This window comes from Echinops telfairi, unplaced genomic scaffold (assembly GCF_000313985.2).
Source record: "Echinops telfairi isolate 266 unplaced genomic scaffold, ASM31398v2 ScPeMD7_70;HRSCAF=299, whole genome shotgun sequence".
In the NCBI taxonomy this organism is placed as follows: domain Eukaryota; kingdom Metazoa; phylum Chordata; class Mammalia; order Afrosoricida; family Tenrecidae; genus Echinops; species Echinops telfairi.
The window spans coordinates 64424575-64441816 of record NW_022103968.1 but is presented as its reverse complement, the minus strand read 5'-3'; the positions used below and the strand labels follow the sequence as shown (position 1 = coordinate 64441816).

The 17242-nt window shown below is 41.8% G+C and overlaps 1 protein-coding gene across 2 annotated transcripts in view; it reads right to left on the bottom strand.

The window, feature by feature from the left end:
- Nucleotides 1–499: 499 nt before the first annotated feature.
- Nucleotides 500–17242, bottom strand: part of ANAPC16 (anaphase promoting complex subunit 16) — a 19437-nt gene continuing 2694 nt past the window's right edge. Inside the window, exons 2-4 of one of the 2 annotated variants that reach the window (XM_045291320.1) lie at nucleotides 8222–8390; nucleotides 2653–2727; nucleotides 500–1691 (exon numbers count right to left, since the gene is read on the bottom strand). In XM_045291320.1, the coding sequence (XP_045147255.1) occupies nucleotides 1582–1691; nucleotides 2653–2727; nucleotides 8222–8363 (327 nt within the window). In that variant the 5' untranslated portion in view covers nucleotides 8364–8390 and the 3' untranslated portion in view covers nucleotides 500–1581. The remainder of the gene's footprint in view (nucleotides 1692–2652; nucleotides 2728–8221; nucleotides 8391–17242) is intronic. The other variant, XM_004701152.2, reaches the window with a different exon arrangement.

Genomic DNA, 17242 nt, shown 5'->3' with positions numbered 1-17242 from the left:
CACTGCTGTTCTGGCAGGGTGTCAATTCATGAGCACAGAATCCTTTGGGGGAAGGGTTAGAGGGATGGAAACGCCACCTTCGTGAGTATATCGACCTGATATAGCAAGAAACAACAGCTCCACACCTTGATATTTCTGATTAATAAAGCAGTCTATGACTTTGTAGCAATACTTTCTGACTCATACCTTTGTATTTAAAATTAAGCAATTCTAAGCAGGTCAGGGGCAGGTTATTAATGAGGAGAAAGGCAAAATCTTGTCTAAGGCAAACTCTGGACCCAGTCTAACAGATAATTCTCCAGTTGGCCCATGAGGGAGAACGGAGTCCATCCGCTCAGATTTCCAGGCCTTTACTCAGATATTGGGAAGAGAAAGGCATTTGCTTCTACAAAGACAAATATTCAAGCTACCATTTAGATAAGATAGTGTTAGATTCCTTGGGTGGGAAATACCTCGATTCTTGGCTTCCCACAAGAAAGAAATTCAGGCCGAAGCTTCATTTGTGATCCAAGTGAGTTTTTACAAAGGAAGTTTCAGGTTTTACAGTTAAGAATACAGGTAACCTCATGGGACTACACATCCACACGTGGCGGCCTGAGGCCAGAGAAAAAGAGACCATGGCATAGCTGTGTGGAAGGCAGAGGAGCAGGAGGGAAAAAGAGCGAGTGGTCTCCCAGTTCCAGCCTTTTGGGGCCTGTGGCTGGGCAGCGTGGTCGACGGTACTGGTTGACCCCTTTGGCTGAATTAAGCCCACCTGGTCTAGGTTGGGCCAAGCCAGAGGTACTGGTCACCTAGGTGTACCTCACCCCCATGGCTTGGGGCCTGAATTGGCGCATGGCCGGTGGACAGCCTGGTTCCTGTTTTGCTATCTAACAACAGATTTTAGATTCTTTTATTATAAAAAGTAATTTGACCTCCTCCCCCATCCAAATTCCCGAGACTTTAAAAGTATAAAGAAACCAATTTGGTGCTGTTTCAAAGGATTTATTTGCTACAAAATAAACTCCGAATTTCTGTGTTTAAAAGGATTTTGCTCACTGTTTTACAGTGCTCCCTCATTCAAAAGGCAATTCTTTTTTTGGCCAGCGTCTGGCATGTCTACAAGAGGTTAGGAAAACTAGAATGTAAAGAATTAGATGTTTAAAACTAGGGGAGTTAAGTTTTGGGTTTTTTGGTGTATTTTTTTTAAGTCCTCATTTGGGCAGGTCCTTAGTTGAAATCACAGTCATCTGCACAAAGAAGTATTTTACATCAGAAATACGATTTTAAAGCTATATATCCTGACCTTGGACTTGACTCGTGAGGATTTCCAGACACCAGATGAACAACAGGACAGAAGCCAATTCTGACATGGCTGGCTACCTGGCTTGTGAAGTTTTAGAAATCTCTCTTAAACCTAAACCTATGATTCCCCCTATTTTTTAAACAAACTTTTCCCTGCAAGATCGAAAACTTCAGTGTTCATTGTGTATAGACAAGTCAAGTATGGATGTGGATAAGCAATTCAGTCATGTAGCTGAATCTCAGGATGGCTCTAGATGTTGCCAGCTTTGCATTGGCTGTGCCAGAGGCACATCCACCTTAAGAAGGTGTGAACCCCAGGAGCTGTTCGATGGGTTTAAACCGCCACTCGTCTGCCTCCAGCTCTTCTACTAAAGCAGCGAGTTTTTCCATCCGAGCAACTTGCTGATCTGTAAAGGGCAAGAAGGTAAGATATGATACAACAATAACAATCGATTTCCCACGAGACTATCACCAGCAACATGATGCTTGCTTATAAATCATTTTTAGAAGGATTTTCTCCCCCAATGAGGTCTTATTCTATTTTAGAGACTTATGACTAAAAAAAAAAAAGAACATTCCCAATTACTGGCAGTTCACCTTTGCTGCTCCCCCTTCAACCTTTGCTGCTTTTAACTACACAACCGAAACCTTCCAGATTAAAATAAACATCTACTTGATCGTTTTCATTTCACAAGACACTCGTCAAATCAGAGAAGCCTCAATAACCAGGTGTCCTTACAGAAGGCCAATTCTGCACTCTATTCTTACACAAACAAACCCCTCAGTCTCCACACGACAATGATTTGTGTACTAAAATTCTAGCGTTTGAGGCAGTTTACAGCTATGCCCTCTTGGAACGCCTCCCCTCCCCCAATAGTCTTTTTTTTTTTTCCCAGCAGTTGAATTACTGAAATTTTTATTTTTTCCCCCCAAATAGTGATTTCAATGGGCAAATGGTTCACTGGGGAACACAATTCCCTGATCATAAATGAAGATCTGGTGAGACGACAGAACAGCAGAGATAATACTAGGATCTCATGACTCCATATCGGGAGGTTTACATAAAGACACAAAGATGTTAAGGGCAACCAGCAAAAGACACCAGTGAACAAAACTCTCAGGAGGAAAAAAAAAAAAAAAGGGCAACCTCAGGGAAGAGATGTGCATCAATTGCTCCAGCACCAGTCCAGCTTTAAGCCTCAGTGTGGCTTTACCTAGAATGTTCTTGTCTATAGGTAATTGAAGAAGTCTACTTTAATAGCTTTGCTGAGTTGTGGTTTTTGTCACAAAACACACCAACCTTTCTGAATCGCTTTCTCCCCCATGGGAATTTATTTTCAAGTCAGTAGACGACAACCGTGTGCTTACCATGTTTCACCTGTTTAAGCGTGGATGCCACTTGATAGCTGAAAACGGACTCACAGAGGAACCTCTCAGAGCCATCTACAAACAAAAAAGGAAAGGTTACATCTGCTCTAAGGTGTCTCTGGCTTCCGATAAACCCCGTAAATGTGTCCACTTGTTTTTCTACACTCGGTATGGCTTTCAGGGTTTACAAAGAGGACTTCTGAACTAACTAACCCGGCTGTTAGAAAAGCTACTTCTTCTTTACCTGGAATATTAAAATAGTCCCTTTACTCTCGAGTGTCAAAATAGCACTTACAAAAACAAAAACAAGAAACCTCAGTCTGACGTCCTGGTCAACATTTCCCACCTCATAACCTGGCCATTTCTTCGTGTTCTATTTTGTCCGGAAAACACTGGCAGCTGACACTCTGGCCATGTGGTCCAGTTCTTATGCTATCAGAAGACGAAAGTACAGAGACTCCAAAACACTTCATCCTAAGAAACAGCTGTTGCTGATTTTTAATCTATCAAATTACACCACTATGACCATAGTAAACCACTGTTGAGAAATTTCATTCTGCAAACGTAAATTGTAACCTTGGTTTTCTAACCGAACCCAAACACTGCAATTTGGATGATAAGAGTGTTGCGTAATTTCAGAATCTAGCACTGTACAGGTGCCAAGAACTGCCAAGCAGTTGGTGGCTGACTTGGTCACACATTTGGGAGATGACTCTGAAATATAAGCTAGCCCCTCTCATTCCCTGTCAGGCAAGGGCTAATCAGTGAAACATACTCCCAACAGCACATGACCCAGATAGGAAAGAGGAGTTTCTAAAAGAGCAGCAGAAACCATTTGGTACGTCAGGTATCTTATTGCAAAAACCCTAACAACGACAGAGCAGAGGATACAGCTGTCTTTTTTTAGGTACTTCTTGCCAGCACTGCTGGGTGTCAAATACCCATCAATCAGGTTTCACACAAAAAGGAAAAAGCCTCACACAAGAGAAAAAGGTTTTAATTTGCTATACGAATTTTATGACTTCTGATAAACCAAGTAAACATGAACTGACATAACCTTTACACAATCTAACCAATAAGATATACAGATATTGTATGCCAATGGCTTGACTGTACAAGAAAGGAAACTTCCTCTTTCAATACTATTTTCAACATTAATACCAAAAAAAGAAAAAGGGAGAAAATATTATTATTAGGATGTAAGTTTAGGGTAGAATGTTCTTTAAATTTAACCTCTTTCTTACATATTGTGCACTACTTAGATATGATCCTATCACCTCCACTGGTTTCTTATTCCTCTGGCTAAACATAGATCATCTGTGCGCAAATAATTAAAGTGAATAAAAAGTTATTTTCTTTAAAAAATAACAACTCTATTTCAGTTATTTGGCTGTCTAGTTTAAAAATCTGCCCTTTTGATTTCAAAGCTGGAAATCTTTATAAAAGCAGAAAGCCTCATTCTTTTCCCTTAGAGCAGCCAGTGGGTCACACCGCTAATCTTGCAATCAGTAGCCCAAAGCATGACCCACTAGGCAAGCTAATGATATCAGCTTTTTTTTTTTTTTTAAAGATAAAGCCAATCCTACCCATTCGAAAACCAAACCCACTGTCCTTGAGTTGATTATGACTCAGTGATCCTGTAGGCAGTGTGGAACTGTTCCCAAGGGTTTAGAAGACTGTAAATATTTTCAGAAGCAAATCGCCTCATCTATCTCCCATGGAGTGGCTGGGGGATCTGAACGGGCAGCTTTTTGTTTAGTACCCCAATACTTAGCCCACTCCTTAGATAAAGGCAATAGTAGCAAACAACTATGACCACATTGTGGGAAGAGGGACTGCTGTGAACATTTAACATGAATGATGTAATTTAACGTGTGTAAACTATATGACAGCCCTCATTATCCTATTCATATCTTGGTTTAAACTGTCCGATTACATCTCAAGTTTTATTTTGGCAAAATGTAAGAGAATTGTAGTTCAAATCCCGGTTGGGGGCGGGGGTGAGGGGGTGGCAGGGATGGTGGGGAATGCCGATCCTGAACTTTATGATCTCACACAAGGTCATGGGTTACAAGGAACAGGCCCAGCTATATAAGGAAGCTCTTGGAAGTGCTACCTCTCACTTCCATTGACTCAGAGGTGCTGTTAGGATAAACACTTATGTGATTATTTGTCTATTTCTCTTGGTAATGACCTTTAAAGCAAAATAACTAAGCTAATCTTTCAAAGAGGCACCTGCGTATCACTCACTTCACTTGACATGCTTATGGAACAAAACTGCTGATTTGCAACCCTGTATTAACCACTGGTTCCATTTCTTGTTAGCCACATCCTATTAGGTAAGATCTGGCTTGGAAGAAGTACTGCCAGAATGCTCCTTACAGGCAAGGATGGCAGACTTCCTGTCATGTACCTTGGACACACTGTCAGGAGAGAAAGCAGGGGGGCAGTGAAGATGAGGAAGGCATTCGAGAGATGGATTGGAGCAGTGGCTGCAACACTGGGCTCCAAGAGAAGACCAATTGTGGGGATGGTGCAGGACTGCGCATGTTTCCTTCCTTGGGCAACGTGACTTCATGGCACCTAACAACAAGCCTGGAATTCCTCCAGAGAGGAGTTAACATGGGCCATTGTGTCTTCCAATTAGAAACTGTAATCAGGACCTTTGTAACATACACATCAAGTAGCAATATAATAGCTTTCCTCTTAAGGGACAAGCAAAGGCCAGTCAATGGTCCAAACTCAACACTATCGCCAACTCCAAAAACAGACAGCTAACAAACTCATTTAAAAGAACATTACCTCACAGTAGGAAATTAGGCAATGTCAGACAATTTATACTTCAGTGGTCTACACTGTCACTAACATACAGCCGCTTCTTGGGTGAACTGCAGTATCCAATTTTGCTCACTAATAACTGGGTGAGGCTGATCTTCGTCAAGGGCAGGAGAATACTGGAAACTGTTAGATAGTGCTTATTATATCTATTATCAAAAGGCAGACAGGTTGCATCAAAAAGTGAGTTCACAAGATTAACTACAGGTTTTTTGGGTTTGTTATCCTAGACTTAGAAGGATGCAAAATCAGTCTGTACTTGTTAAGATTATAAAGTATATTCCCTCACTCTGAGCTGGCAACCCTTACTGTTCTATTTTCATAATCTAATAAATAATTATAAGGAAAATGATCAAGTATATATGCACTAAGCATATTATAGTACACCTATACACATAGTAGAAAATGTTTCAAAACCTATCATCCATATTACTCACATTTAGGAATTCTCTTTTTTCAATTTAATATTCTTGATTTGACCACAGTAACTCAGGGATTGCCCACACTATTTTTCAGTCTTTTTTAAGGATTTCATTCATTGTCATCTAGTCGATTCCGACTCTCAGTAGGGCAGAATAGAACTGCCACTATGGGTTTCCATGACGATTCTTTACAGGAGTAGCGAGCCTCATCTTTCTCCCAAGGAGCAGCTGGTGGTATCTTAACTGCTGACCTTGTAACCAACTACACCACTAGGGGGACTTTTTAAAGGGTAGGCAGCTTTAAGATACAGATGAAACTTCAAACCTAAGGAAGTGAACCATCAAAACTGCACAATGCATTTAAACTTTGTATTCATTCTACAATAGAAATCCACACATTGCTTCATGAAGCACAATGGGGTGGAATGAAAATGAATGTATCTATAACTTGCTAGAGTATCAACTTTAAACAAGAAGGCTGCTTCTCTATGTCTTTGGACACAAGGGATGCTGACAGCTTTAAGACTATGAGAGTACCTCCTACATAAAGTCCTATTGCTACAATTTAAATGACTTTAATCTTAGAGTTCCATTGTTAATTAATCATCATTCTGCTGCTATAAAACTCATTAAACCACTTAAGTGCCTGCAACTTTATATGTTTTGTGGGGAAATGACTTCATATAAGGTTTCTGCTACGTATAACTGAAGTCATGTTTTGAGTGCTAGATATAGCCAACAAGGGTCTCATCTGTTCACTGCTTCCACATCCAGTGATCCTAATCCTATTTAGTTAATATGACTGAAGAAAATGAAAAGGCAAAGGTAAAAATACCTACACCTGAGATGTATCATTTATTCTACTACCTGGTCATCTACTTCACTACTAAGCATGACCGTAACCTGTCTGAGAGAACCTCACAGCCCCAGAATTCCCTCTTGTTTTCTCGTCACAAATTATTCTTTGTCTTGCTCTGGTTCCGCCCCAAACTCTGTTTTATAATATGCCTGATAAGTGAATAAAGATCATCCTAAAACACCCACTGCCACATAGCTAGAAAGAGACATTTTCAGAGTAATTAAAAAATTTCCAACATTTCAAGCTAAAATGACCAAGATGTCATTCAGCACTGAGGTAGATTTGGGTTCTTTGCCAATGTTTCTACAGAATGACGAGAGGACCAGTTCCATGAGCAGCCCCTGCTTTGTCCCCAGACCCCCCAAAGACTCCTGCTTTGTCCCCACACTCATGGAGACCCTCCAGGGTGCACCTAGAATAAGGTGACCAGATTTTAACATTGGCACAGCGGGACACGATTGATAAAACTCATATCCTGGTGAAACAGCCACATGGCAGCTGAAAATCGTACACCCTAGCTTGTCGTGCATTCTTTCTAAAAATCGGGACTTTTTAAAAACACCGCGGGACGTGGGAAAAATTATGCAAAATCGGGACTGTCCTGCTAAAAGCTGGACGTCTGGTCACCTTAGCCCTAGAAAGAGACATTTTAAAGGAGTTCTTTGAATGATTCTTATGCCCTTTATTAAGGATTATTTGTTTAGCTCTTGGAGTGACCTCTAAGAGTCTGGCTCTAGTGACTACCAAGAAAAAAACAAAACAAACTAGCAGTGATTTTTTTCGTTGTTGTTTTAATCACTGCCATTTAGGCCATTACTTCAGTTGATTCCATCAGTGTATGTAAACCTGATGAAGCCCAGGCACCAATGTGGCTTCAAATTCACAACCTACACCCTGATCTCGACCAGCCTCTCTGCACAGGTGTGCTGAACAAGCACGTGGGTGTGATGTAAATGCATCTCCAGAGATAGAAAACCACACTTGTCTGCAGTGGGTCAGGAGAAGCATCTTCACAGTGAAGGGCACCGTATTCGTTTGTGCTTCCTCTTAGTCTTTCTGATATTGCTGACTCATCTACAGACTACACTGGGAGAACAGACGCCTGGCCTACCCACCATAGGGAGGTGGACCAGTGCCTGGACAAAGCAAACTGGGGACCAAGCTCCGCCGCGGTACCAGTGCCGGACTGCCTTACCACAGTCAAAGACACTTCTCTGTCTCTACAAAGCTCTCCATGTTCTCTTTCACTCCCAATGCCTTTGCAATTCCAAATCTTAGATTCTGGAGGAAGACATGGAAGTGCTTTAATGATATTATTTTGAAATGGGGACAAAATATGAGACGTGGCCAAAATCGGAGCAAGCCTGTCTCTAATACACTCACAGCTTCTTTACAATGACCATCCACCGAGGTCTTAATCCAGTTCCTCAGTAAAAAAGCAGCGTGCGATCACCTTCTAGCATCTCTCCGGCTCCCTTGGGGTAGGTGAAAAGGGCTTTCCGTGGAGGGGCAAGGTCGGAGACGCTGAAACCAGAGCCAGCGACAGAGCTCCCACTGACGCCACCAGCCGAGGAGGAGGACGAGGAGGCAGCCATTTCTTTTCTAGTAGGATTCTCACTGCACTACAGAGAAAGAGAAACAGCAGTTGGCAAGTTTACGGAAGTGAGACTGGCAGCATTCCATTCCAGCTGTCGCAGAGTCAGTAGTTTTATGACAGACAGACAGTTCCTCACGTTTTACCTTCTCCACTCCCATGCGTTCTATTGATGCCCCTGGACCCAGGTATCACTCAGTCTTTAAGGGAGAAAACCTGTGTCTACTTGAAACATACTTCCCAGGACTAGCAAACTGCTGGTGTCATGCTTGCGATTGACTTGGGAGACTTACAGGCTGTGAAGCGGTGATATGGCAGTGTCAAGGCAGCAATTTAACTGAGGAAATATATAAAAATAAAACAACCAGGCTCCATAGCACACTTTGTCGTAGATACATAAAAAAAAAGGTCAGTTCTAAAAATTTCCAAATGAAATTCCAGAAAAATTCTGTGTTCTGTTCCTAAATAAGATTGGTTAGGATACTGGCCATTCTATTGAAAAAGAAAAAAGAAAAAAAAAGTCTCCCCTCCAAATGTAATACTCAAATTTATCACTTGGTGGCGTCCCAAAACTAGAAGAAAAAATTGGAAATGTGTCTAAGAAATCATGGGCTATTAAGAACAGAACAGTGGTCGGTATAAGAAAATAAAAATTTATGAATTATCAAGGGTTCATGAAGGAGGGAGGGTAGAGGAGGGAGGGAAAAATGAGGAGCTGATACCAAGGGCTCAAGTAGAAAGAAAATGTTTTGAAAATGATGGCAATATATGTACAAATGTGCTTGACACAATGGATGGATGTATGGATTGTGTTAAGAGTTGTAAGAGCCCCTAATAAAATGATTCAGTAATAAAAAAAAGAACAGAGCAACTGTGAGTGTTTAATCCTGTCATATTAAAAGAACAAAACCACAAGTGTGAAGGTAATGAATAGATAACTTCTCACAAAATTTCAAAGAAAAAAACGCTTTTCCACTGGAGCTTACACTACACATCAACAAGGAATGATCTATGGTGTACTTTCAACAAAGTGTGGCCTAGTATGTTGTCCAAGAGTTTTCTGCCAGGATTAAAACGTTCTAATGCTATTTCTGCACTTTCCAACATAGTAGCTACTAGCCTCTGCTGGCTATAGAGCCCGTGTGACTAAAGAGCACTATGTCCCATTGTTAATAAATGTTAAATAGAAAAAAATGTTAAACAGGTATACAAGGCTAGTGGTTACTATCTGGGATTGTGGTGAGCTAGTATTTAGATTAAAAATGACTTTACACTAAATTATATACCTCAAAATGGTTGCCAATAGTTAATTTTGTTAGGTGGATTCTGCCCCAGTTAAAGGGGAATAAAAAATACATTAAAAGGACTGAAAAATGGAATTTTCCTCTTAATGGCCAGAGAAAATTTTAGCAGAACATTTCTCATTTTTTTTTTTAAAAATTTGCAAAAGTTAACACAATTGGTATACAAAGGTGACACTTATTGCTGGGGGGGGTGGGGATAAAGGAATGCTATGGAGATCAACCCCCCAAACCCCAAACTCACTGCCGTCAATTCTAACTCCTAGCAACCCTTGAGTTCTACAGTGTGGAACGACCTCTTTCCGTTTCAGAGACTAACTCTTCAGGGGAGTGGAAGGCCTCATCTCTCTCCCGTGGAGTGGTTGGTGGTTTCGCCCTGCTGCATATCCACTACACCACCAGGGTTCCCCTCTGCTATGCAGAAAGAAACTAAATCTGTATGTGTGCATATATGGAAGTTTCCTTGCAAGGACACATCCACGTGTCCTTGCATGGAGAGTGATTTACTATGTATTTATTTTTAATTTTTTATTATTTATTTCTAAGCCCTGTTCTGTTTCCTTAATCTTGTGATGATGATTTAAAGTAGGCAGAGGAGTAGAGCTTAATTTCTGATTTCACTCTGTATACATGAGGGGGTGCCCCCCCACCTCCCCTCAAAAAAAAAAAAAAAACCCACGAAAAAAAGCTCCACTGGGCAGAGCTTTCATAGTTTGCATTTTCCCGCTAGGCAAACATGGAACAGCTCGCTGAGTGAGTGCACCCAGTGGCATCACCTGGGAAGGTTCTTTCTGGTCACAGTGAATTTTTTTGTAAAAGCAGTTTTGCTCAAACCTTGTTTTTTGTGATTGCTGATTGAAGAGAACAGCATGTGGCTGTGAAATTTTGTTTCCTGCAGGGAAAAATGCAGCAGAAACTGTTGTGATGTTGAACACAGCATACAAGCACAAAAAGTGCTATATGTAGGAATGGTTTCCTCATTTTAAAAAAGGTGAAATGTTGACTGATGACAAACCTTGTTCTGATGTCCATCAACTTCCTGAATTGTTGACAAAATGTGTGCACTTGTGCTTGAAGAACTACTATGGACCACAGAAGAGATGGGAAAGTTATCTGGTCCATCTTTGAGTTCGGTCAGTGAGTTTCAACAGCAGAGTGAGAATGGGAAGGGCTCTGACTGGCCAGGAAAGAGAGCGTTACTGGAAGCATGCTGTGCTGTGAATGAACAGCCGACACGACCCGGACTTTTCTCTAGTCACTACTGGCGCCAAGACATGGTGCTACTCTTATGACCCCGAAAGCAAACCTCAATCAAGCCAGTGGTAGACACCATTGTCACCTCACTCGTCAAGTGAAATCAAAGATCAAGACAAAGCTCATTTGTTTTTCTGACGTGAGGGGACAGTGCATTTGGAGTTTGTTCCACCAGGTCAGACTGTTAATCAAACTTTCAATTTAGAGGTCTGAAAAGGGACAAAAAGGCCTGATTTGTGGCAGATGGGGGGGGCTGTTTTTGCCACCTGTCAATGCACCTGTTCACGCAGCCATCTCAGTGTGCCAGTTTTTGGCAAAAAACGTGCCTCTCTTGTCCCATGCACCTTACTCACCGGACCTTGCTTCGTGTGACTTCTTTTTCCCACAAATGAAGAGGACATGAAGGGACGATGACACAGAAGAGGTGAAGAAAAAAATAAGGGCGGTGCTGTCAGTCATCCAAAGAGATGAGTTTTAAAAATGTTTCCAAGAATGGAACCGCAAAAAAAAAAAAAAAAAAAAAAAAAGAATGGAGTCGCAGATTTGACAAATGTATGAAGTGTAATGGAGAGTACTTTGAAGGTGATAAGATTGTTACATAACTTTGAAAAATAAAAAATTCCAATTTTTTTGAGTCCCCCTTCGTATGATACTGAGTAACACTGAGTAGGATATGGAAATAAGGAAGAGTAAAGCAAGCACTGTACTTACTGTTAGTGTATTAAAATGCAAACTGATTAGTGACATTTCAGTTAGACCATTAGATCACATTTTCTTTTTCCTAATTGTATTCTGCTAACTTTCCTAATTGTATTTATAACCGTAGAGGAGACAACTTCCCACCCTTTGGACCACAATGGGTGAAAATAGCAGCTTGACAAAGGTTTAAATATCTTTAAGGCAAATGTAAGCTGAAATAGACAAGGTACCAATCTCTAAGTGGACTGAAATAAAGAATGAGACACTGTAGGCATCTTTTAGAGAGTAATTCACAGAGCCTACATTGAATTGTTCATGTAAGTTACCAAGACTTAGACCTCTTTAACCTTTTTTCTTACACCCTGGTGAATGCTTTATTCAATTGCAAATGCAAAGATACTTTAAATTTTGAGATCAGTGGCTCAGCAGAGCACCCGAAGTCAGTGTGAGGACGGCTTCAAAGCTGGCCAGTGTGACTTCTACCCGGAAGAGAATCACAGGGATTCCCTTTCATCTTGTCTTTCTTTTTCAAATACTCAGACTTTCATCGTTCAATACCCAAAACAGCTGGGGTGGAAAACTGGAGTGCTGAATTAGCACAACGCTGTTTATCTTTCTGTTGAAGTAGAAGATACACCCAAGTAATTTCAAATTCTAGATTTAGGATAAACCTTTTATTAATTTTGTTGTTGAGCAATATGTTGGTAGGTGCTATGGAGCATAGAGTAGTGCATAGAGACTCTGCGCACTACTGAATGAAACACCCGCACAGTCCTGCACCATTCTCACAACTGTTCCTTTGTTTGAGCCCCTTGCTGCAGCCACTGTGTCAATCCATCTCATCAAAGGCCTTCCTCTTTTTCCTGGCATTGTGGGGGTTATGCATTGGGCTGCAACCCACATGGTCGGCAGTTCAAAACCACTAGCAGCTCTGTGGGAAAATAAAGACTGGGCTTTCTACTCCAAAAACAGTTACAGTCTTAGAAACCCACAGGGAGTCGTTAGGAGAGCAGTGACTTGATGGCAGTGAGTTTGGTTAGCTACTTCACCAAGCATGACGTCCTTCTCTGGGGACTCGTCTCTCTGGACATGACCAAAGTACACGTACACGAGACAAAGTCTCACCATCTTGCCTCTAAGGAACATTTTGTCAGTTCTTCCAAAACAGACTTGTTTGTTCTTTTGGCAGTGCATGGTACTGTCATATTCTTTGCCAGCACCACGATTCAAATGCATCAATTCTTCTTCAGTCTTTCTTATTCAATGTCCAACCTTCACATGCATCTGAAGCGACTGAAAATACCACAGATTGGGTTGGGCTCACCTTAATCCTCAAAGTTTAACATCCTTGCTCTCCAACACTTTAAAGAGGTCTTGTGCAGCAGCTTTACCCAGTGCAATGCGTCCTTTGATCTCTTTTGACTGCTGCTTCCAGGAGCATTGATTGTGGATCCAAGCAATAAACAACAGCAAATCATTATAAAATTTTGAATGCTATCAGCAAGTGCCAAACTAACAATAAACTTTAGATTATAATTTCCCTATGAGGGTGGGCATACTGATGACCACTGTCAAACTTAATGCCTGGCCTACCAAACCCAACTCAAGGCCACCAAGTCAATGCTGTCTCATAGTGACCCTGTAGGACAGGGTAGAACTTGGTCCTGTGGATTTCCGAGACTGTTACTCTTTAAGGGAGTAAAAGCCCTGTTTTTCTCCCCAGTTCTGCTTTTTTTTTTCTTTTAAACTATTTTATTAGGATCTACTCCAGGTATCATACCATTTCACAGTTCAATCATATCAAGCAGTGTTATATAATCACTACCACAATCGGTTTCAAATATTTTCTTCCTTCTTGTGCTCCATGATATCAGCTCCCCATTATCCACTGCCCCCTACCTCTCCTGCTATACCCCCCCAAGAACCCTTATTCTAGTTTTTGTCCAGGTTTCATATACTGAAAAACATAGAAGAATACACAACAGAGAGTTAACACAACAGAGATAAATCCCAATATGAAAAAGAAACACAGCAAATATTAAACACAAGCACAAAGTGTATCACAAAGGGTGATCAGATGACAAGGTTTTAGCCATTAAAGCCAGACTTATCATTTTAATCTATTATATATAGTCCTCTCTACTATCCTCTGTCTGATGGCCAGCTTATTCCCATCCCTCAATTGTAGTTCGAGGGAAATCCGCTCACTCCTCTAATAAGAGGAGGCTAATTCCTTGTGTAGATCCTACAAACCTATTTTAGGCTTTCACTGTCATCCATAGCCTCCTGCTCACCACAATCTCATAACTGAAGTAAACTCTGATACTAGTTCTTCCTTTGGATTTGGATTATACAATTTACGATTCTTAGGTCACGGAAGCTGGTGTGCTTCTTCTGTGTGGGCTTAGTTGATGTCTCACTTAGAGGGCTGCTTGTTTGAAAACAAGCTTTTAAAACTCCAGACACTATTCTTTCTGATGCGGCTGTGGTTTTGATCTGCTGACCTTATGGTTAGCAGCCCGAAATGTAACTGGCCCATAAAGAGCTATTGATTTAAAACACTGCTTGGGGACGAACCGAACATTTCACAGGAATCACTCTCACTGCCACTGCGTCGACTACATCTCCAAGAGACCCAAGGGATGGAGCAGAGCTGCCTCTCTGAGCTTCCAAGACAGCGCATTTTTATTGGAATAGAAAGCCTCATCTTGTTTCCTATAGGAAACACAGAATTCCTTAAATATCTTTCTTTCATAAAACCCAACAAAATTGAGGTGTAGCAGAGTGATTTTAGGTCATTTGCTGTGTTGTTTTATAAATTTTTTTCCTGCCACTTTTTGAAGCATTGGTTTTGCCAGTATGGTTAAGAGCTCATTCTCAAGTCTTTTTGCCTGGGCACCTGGCCTATTTTGCTACTTACTTACTGTTATACTAGGCCAGGAGTGGGAAACTTTTTTTTTTTTTTTTTTTTTAATTTTTTAAACATTTGTTCAGACAGGGGCATGTTTTTTTTTTTTTTTTTTGCCAAGGGCCATTTGGATATAACACAATTTTCGAGCCATACAAAATTATCCACTTAAAAACCGGCCTGCTATATGTGGTCCAACATTTAATTAATTCACCCCAATGTGATGGCTAGGGAGTCCTGGTGATGCAGTAGTTATGCACTGGGTTGCAGCCGAAAACCACCAGCTCCTCACTACCAGAGAAAGACCAGGATGACCCTTTCTACCCCTAAGAGTTACAGTCCCAGAAACCCACAGTGGCAGTTCTACTCCATCCTATAGGGTCACTATAAATCAGAATGCACTTGATGGCTGTGGTAGTTACATAATCTGTTGTTAATTTGAGAATTAAGAGTGAAGGGGTGGGGTCTAGCCTGTCAATCAGGTCATAGCCAATGAGGCCTCTGTGTGGGCATGGCATTCTCCTGAGGATTCTGGGAATCCCTGTAATTCCTCCCTGGAGGCTGAAGAAACACACACTCTCTCTCTGCTCACTCCCTGGGAGACATTACAGCTGACAAGATACATGGAACTACTATAGTGCTCTGAGCTGGAGCAGCCACGAGGAGATCCCTGCCAGCACTGAGATGCTTACAACGCCACTGGATCCACATGATTTCCCACCTACTGGCCTGTGATCTTTCTGTATTCGATGTCATTGCATGTGTTTGTATCAGACATATGGGCTGAGACCAGACTTATGGACTTGATCTGGAGTGGGCTGGGATGTTTTCTCAATATTCAATTGCTCATGTATATACTGTAAAGCTCTTTCTTATACACATAATGGAAGTCTCTGGATTTGTTTCTGTAGTCCACCGAACAAACACAATGACAGTGAGTGATAGGGCCTGCAGGTGGGACATTCCCCACCCCTGCCCTAGTATAATTAGCCTTCCCTTTACTCTGGTGCCTCATCTATAAAATGCAGATAATACAGTATCTATCTCATAGAACAGTGACCTGCTAGAATTATGCTACGAGGGCTTGCTACAGGGCTGCTATGAGTTGGAATCAGCTCAATGGGAGGTTTGGTTTATCCCTTCTCACTGCCATCGAGTTAATTCCAACTCACAGCAACCTTACAGGCCAGAGTAGAACTATTCCTGTGGGTTTCTGAGGCTGTAACTCTTTACGGGAGTAGAGAGCTTCACCTTTCTTCCATGGAAGGGCTGGTGGGTTCAAAGTGCTGACCTTGACGGTAGTAGCCCAAGTTGTAAGCCACGACATGCCACCAGAGCTAAGTTTATCTCACAGGACTATTATAAACAAGATGACTGTGGCACAATTCCGTTCTATTAATTTTAATTTTCCACAAACCTTTAGAAGCCACCTGTGTTCCTGAATCTCATTTTTTCTTTGTACAGTTCTCACTTTGCATCTTTACGTCCTCTCATGAGAAAAGTTCTCATTCTATCTGGTATAGAGAAAGTAAGATCCTAGAGTAAAGCAAACCCACCAGCAGTTCCACAGAAGATGTGGCCGTTGGCTTCCATAAAGAGTACAGCCTTGGAAATGCAAAGGGGCAGTTCTACCCTGTCCAGCAGGGTCTCCAATAGCTGAACTGGCTCAACAGCATGCGTTTTTGGTATGGACTGAACTTCACACTTTGATTTTAAGATCACGATCTTAGGAAGACTCCCTTGATCTAGGAAAGGGGAAAGGAGATGTCTTTCTACCTTCAAGGCTTAGCACAGAACACGGACCACGGCAGTTTCTCAATGAAGGGATGAATAAATGACAACAAAGGCACAGTATCCAAGCTTAGAGAATCTTGGCACCACAAAGGTTGATCCTTTAGGGTTTTCTTTTTCTTTGACATTCTGCAGATCAATTTACCAAGTCTCTCCTACTGGACAACGAATAAGGGAGACCCAAGAGTCATGCTTTTAAATTACAGTATTAGTGAAGAATACTAAATACACCTTGGCCTGCCAAATGAACGGAGAAATCTCTCTTGGGGGAAGCATGATCACTTATCAGCAGAGTCCAGTCCCAAGAGATGGGCATCAATTTGATAAAGTTGAGGGTCAGAAAAAAAGAAAAAAAAAAGAGGGAAAAAAAAAAAAAGAAATCGGTAGCAGGGGCACAGGGCACTAACCCACCCAAGGGAGGGTATTGTTTATATCCACACAGGGAAAGAGGGACCAGACTTCAACCCACTGCTCCAAGATGTGAATGCAGTGGAGAGGTCTGAGGGGCTGGCCCCAGTCCCAACTGTGTGGACACCTGCTCCTCCCCCCAGAAGAATTTATTTCATAGGACAGTACTGAATCTGCAGCTCCAGGAGAGGGACATGTCTGATCAGAGCACACAAGAGCAAATGAGGGGGGAGGAAGAAAGAGTGGAGTACATTCTGGCCCACCAAGCCTTGAGGACGATATTCCCGCTCAGAGCAGCCAATCCAGAGAAGAGCACATGGCCAGCCCCACTATGAGTCACGACATCCCTCACACTGATCCACAGCCCTAGAGGGGGCAACACTGGAGACACAGTGTGGGAATTCCACCTGATCTGATCCCACCACACCAAGGCAAAACACTAAGGGTGTGCAATAGAGCAGCAAGAACAGAGCAACGAAGTCCCCAGGGAATACCAAAAATAGACTTTGGGGTCAGCGC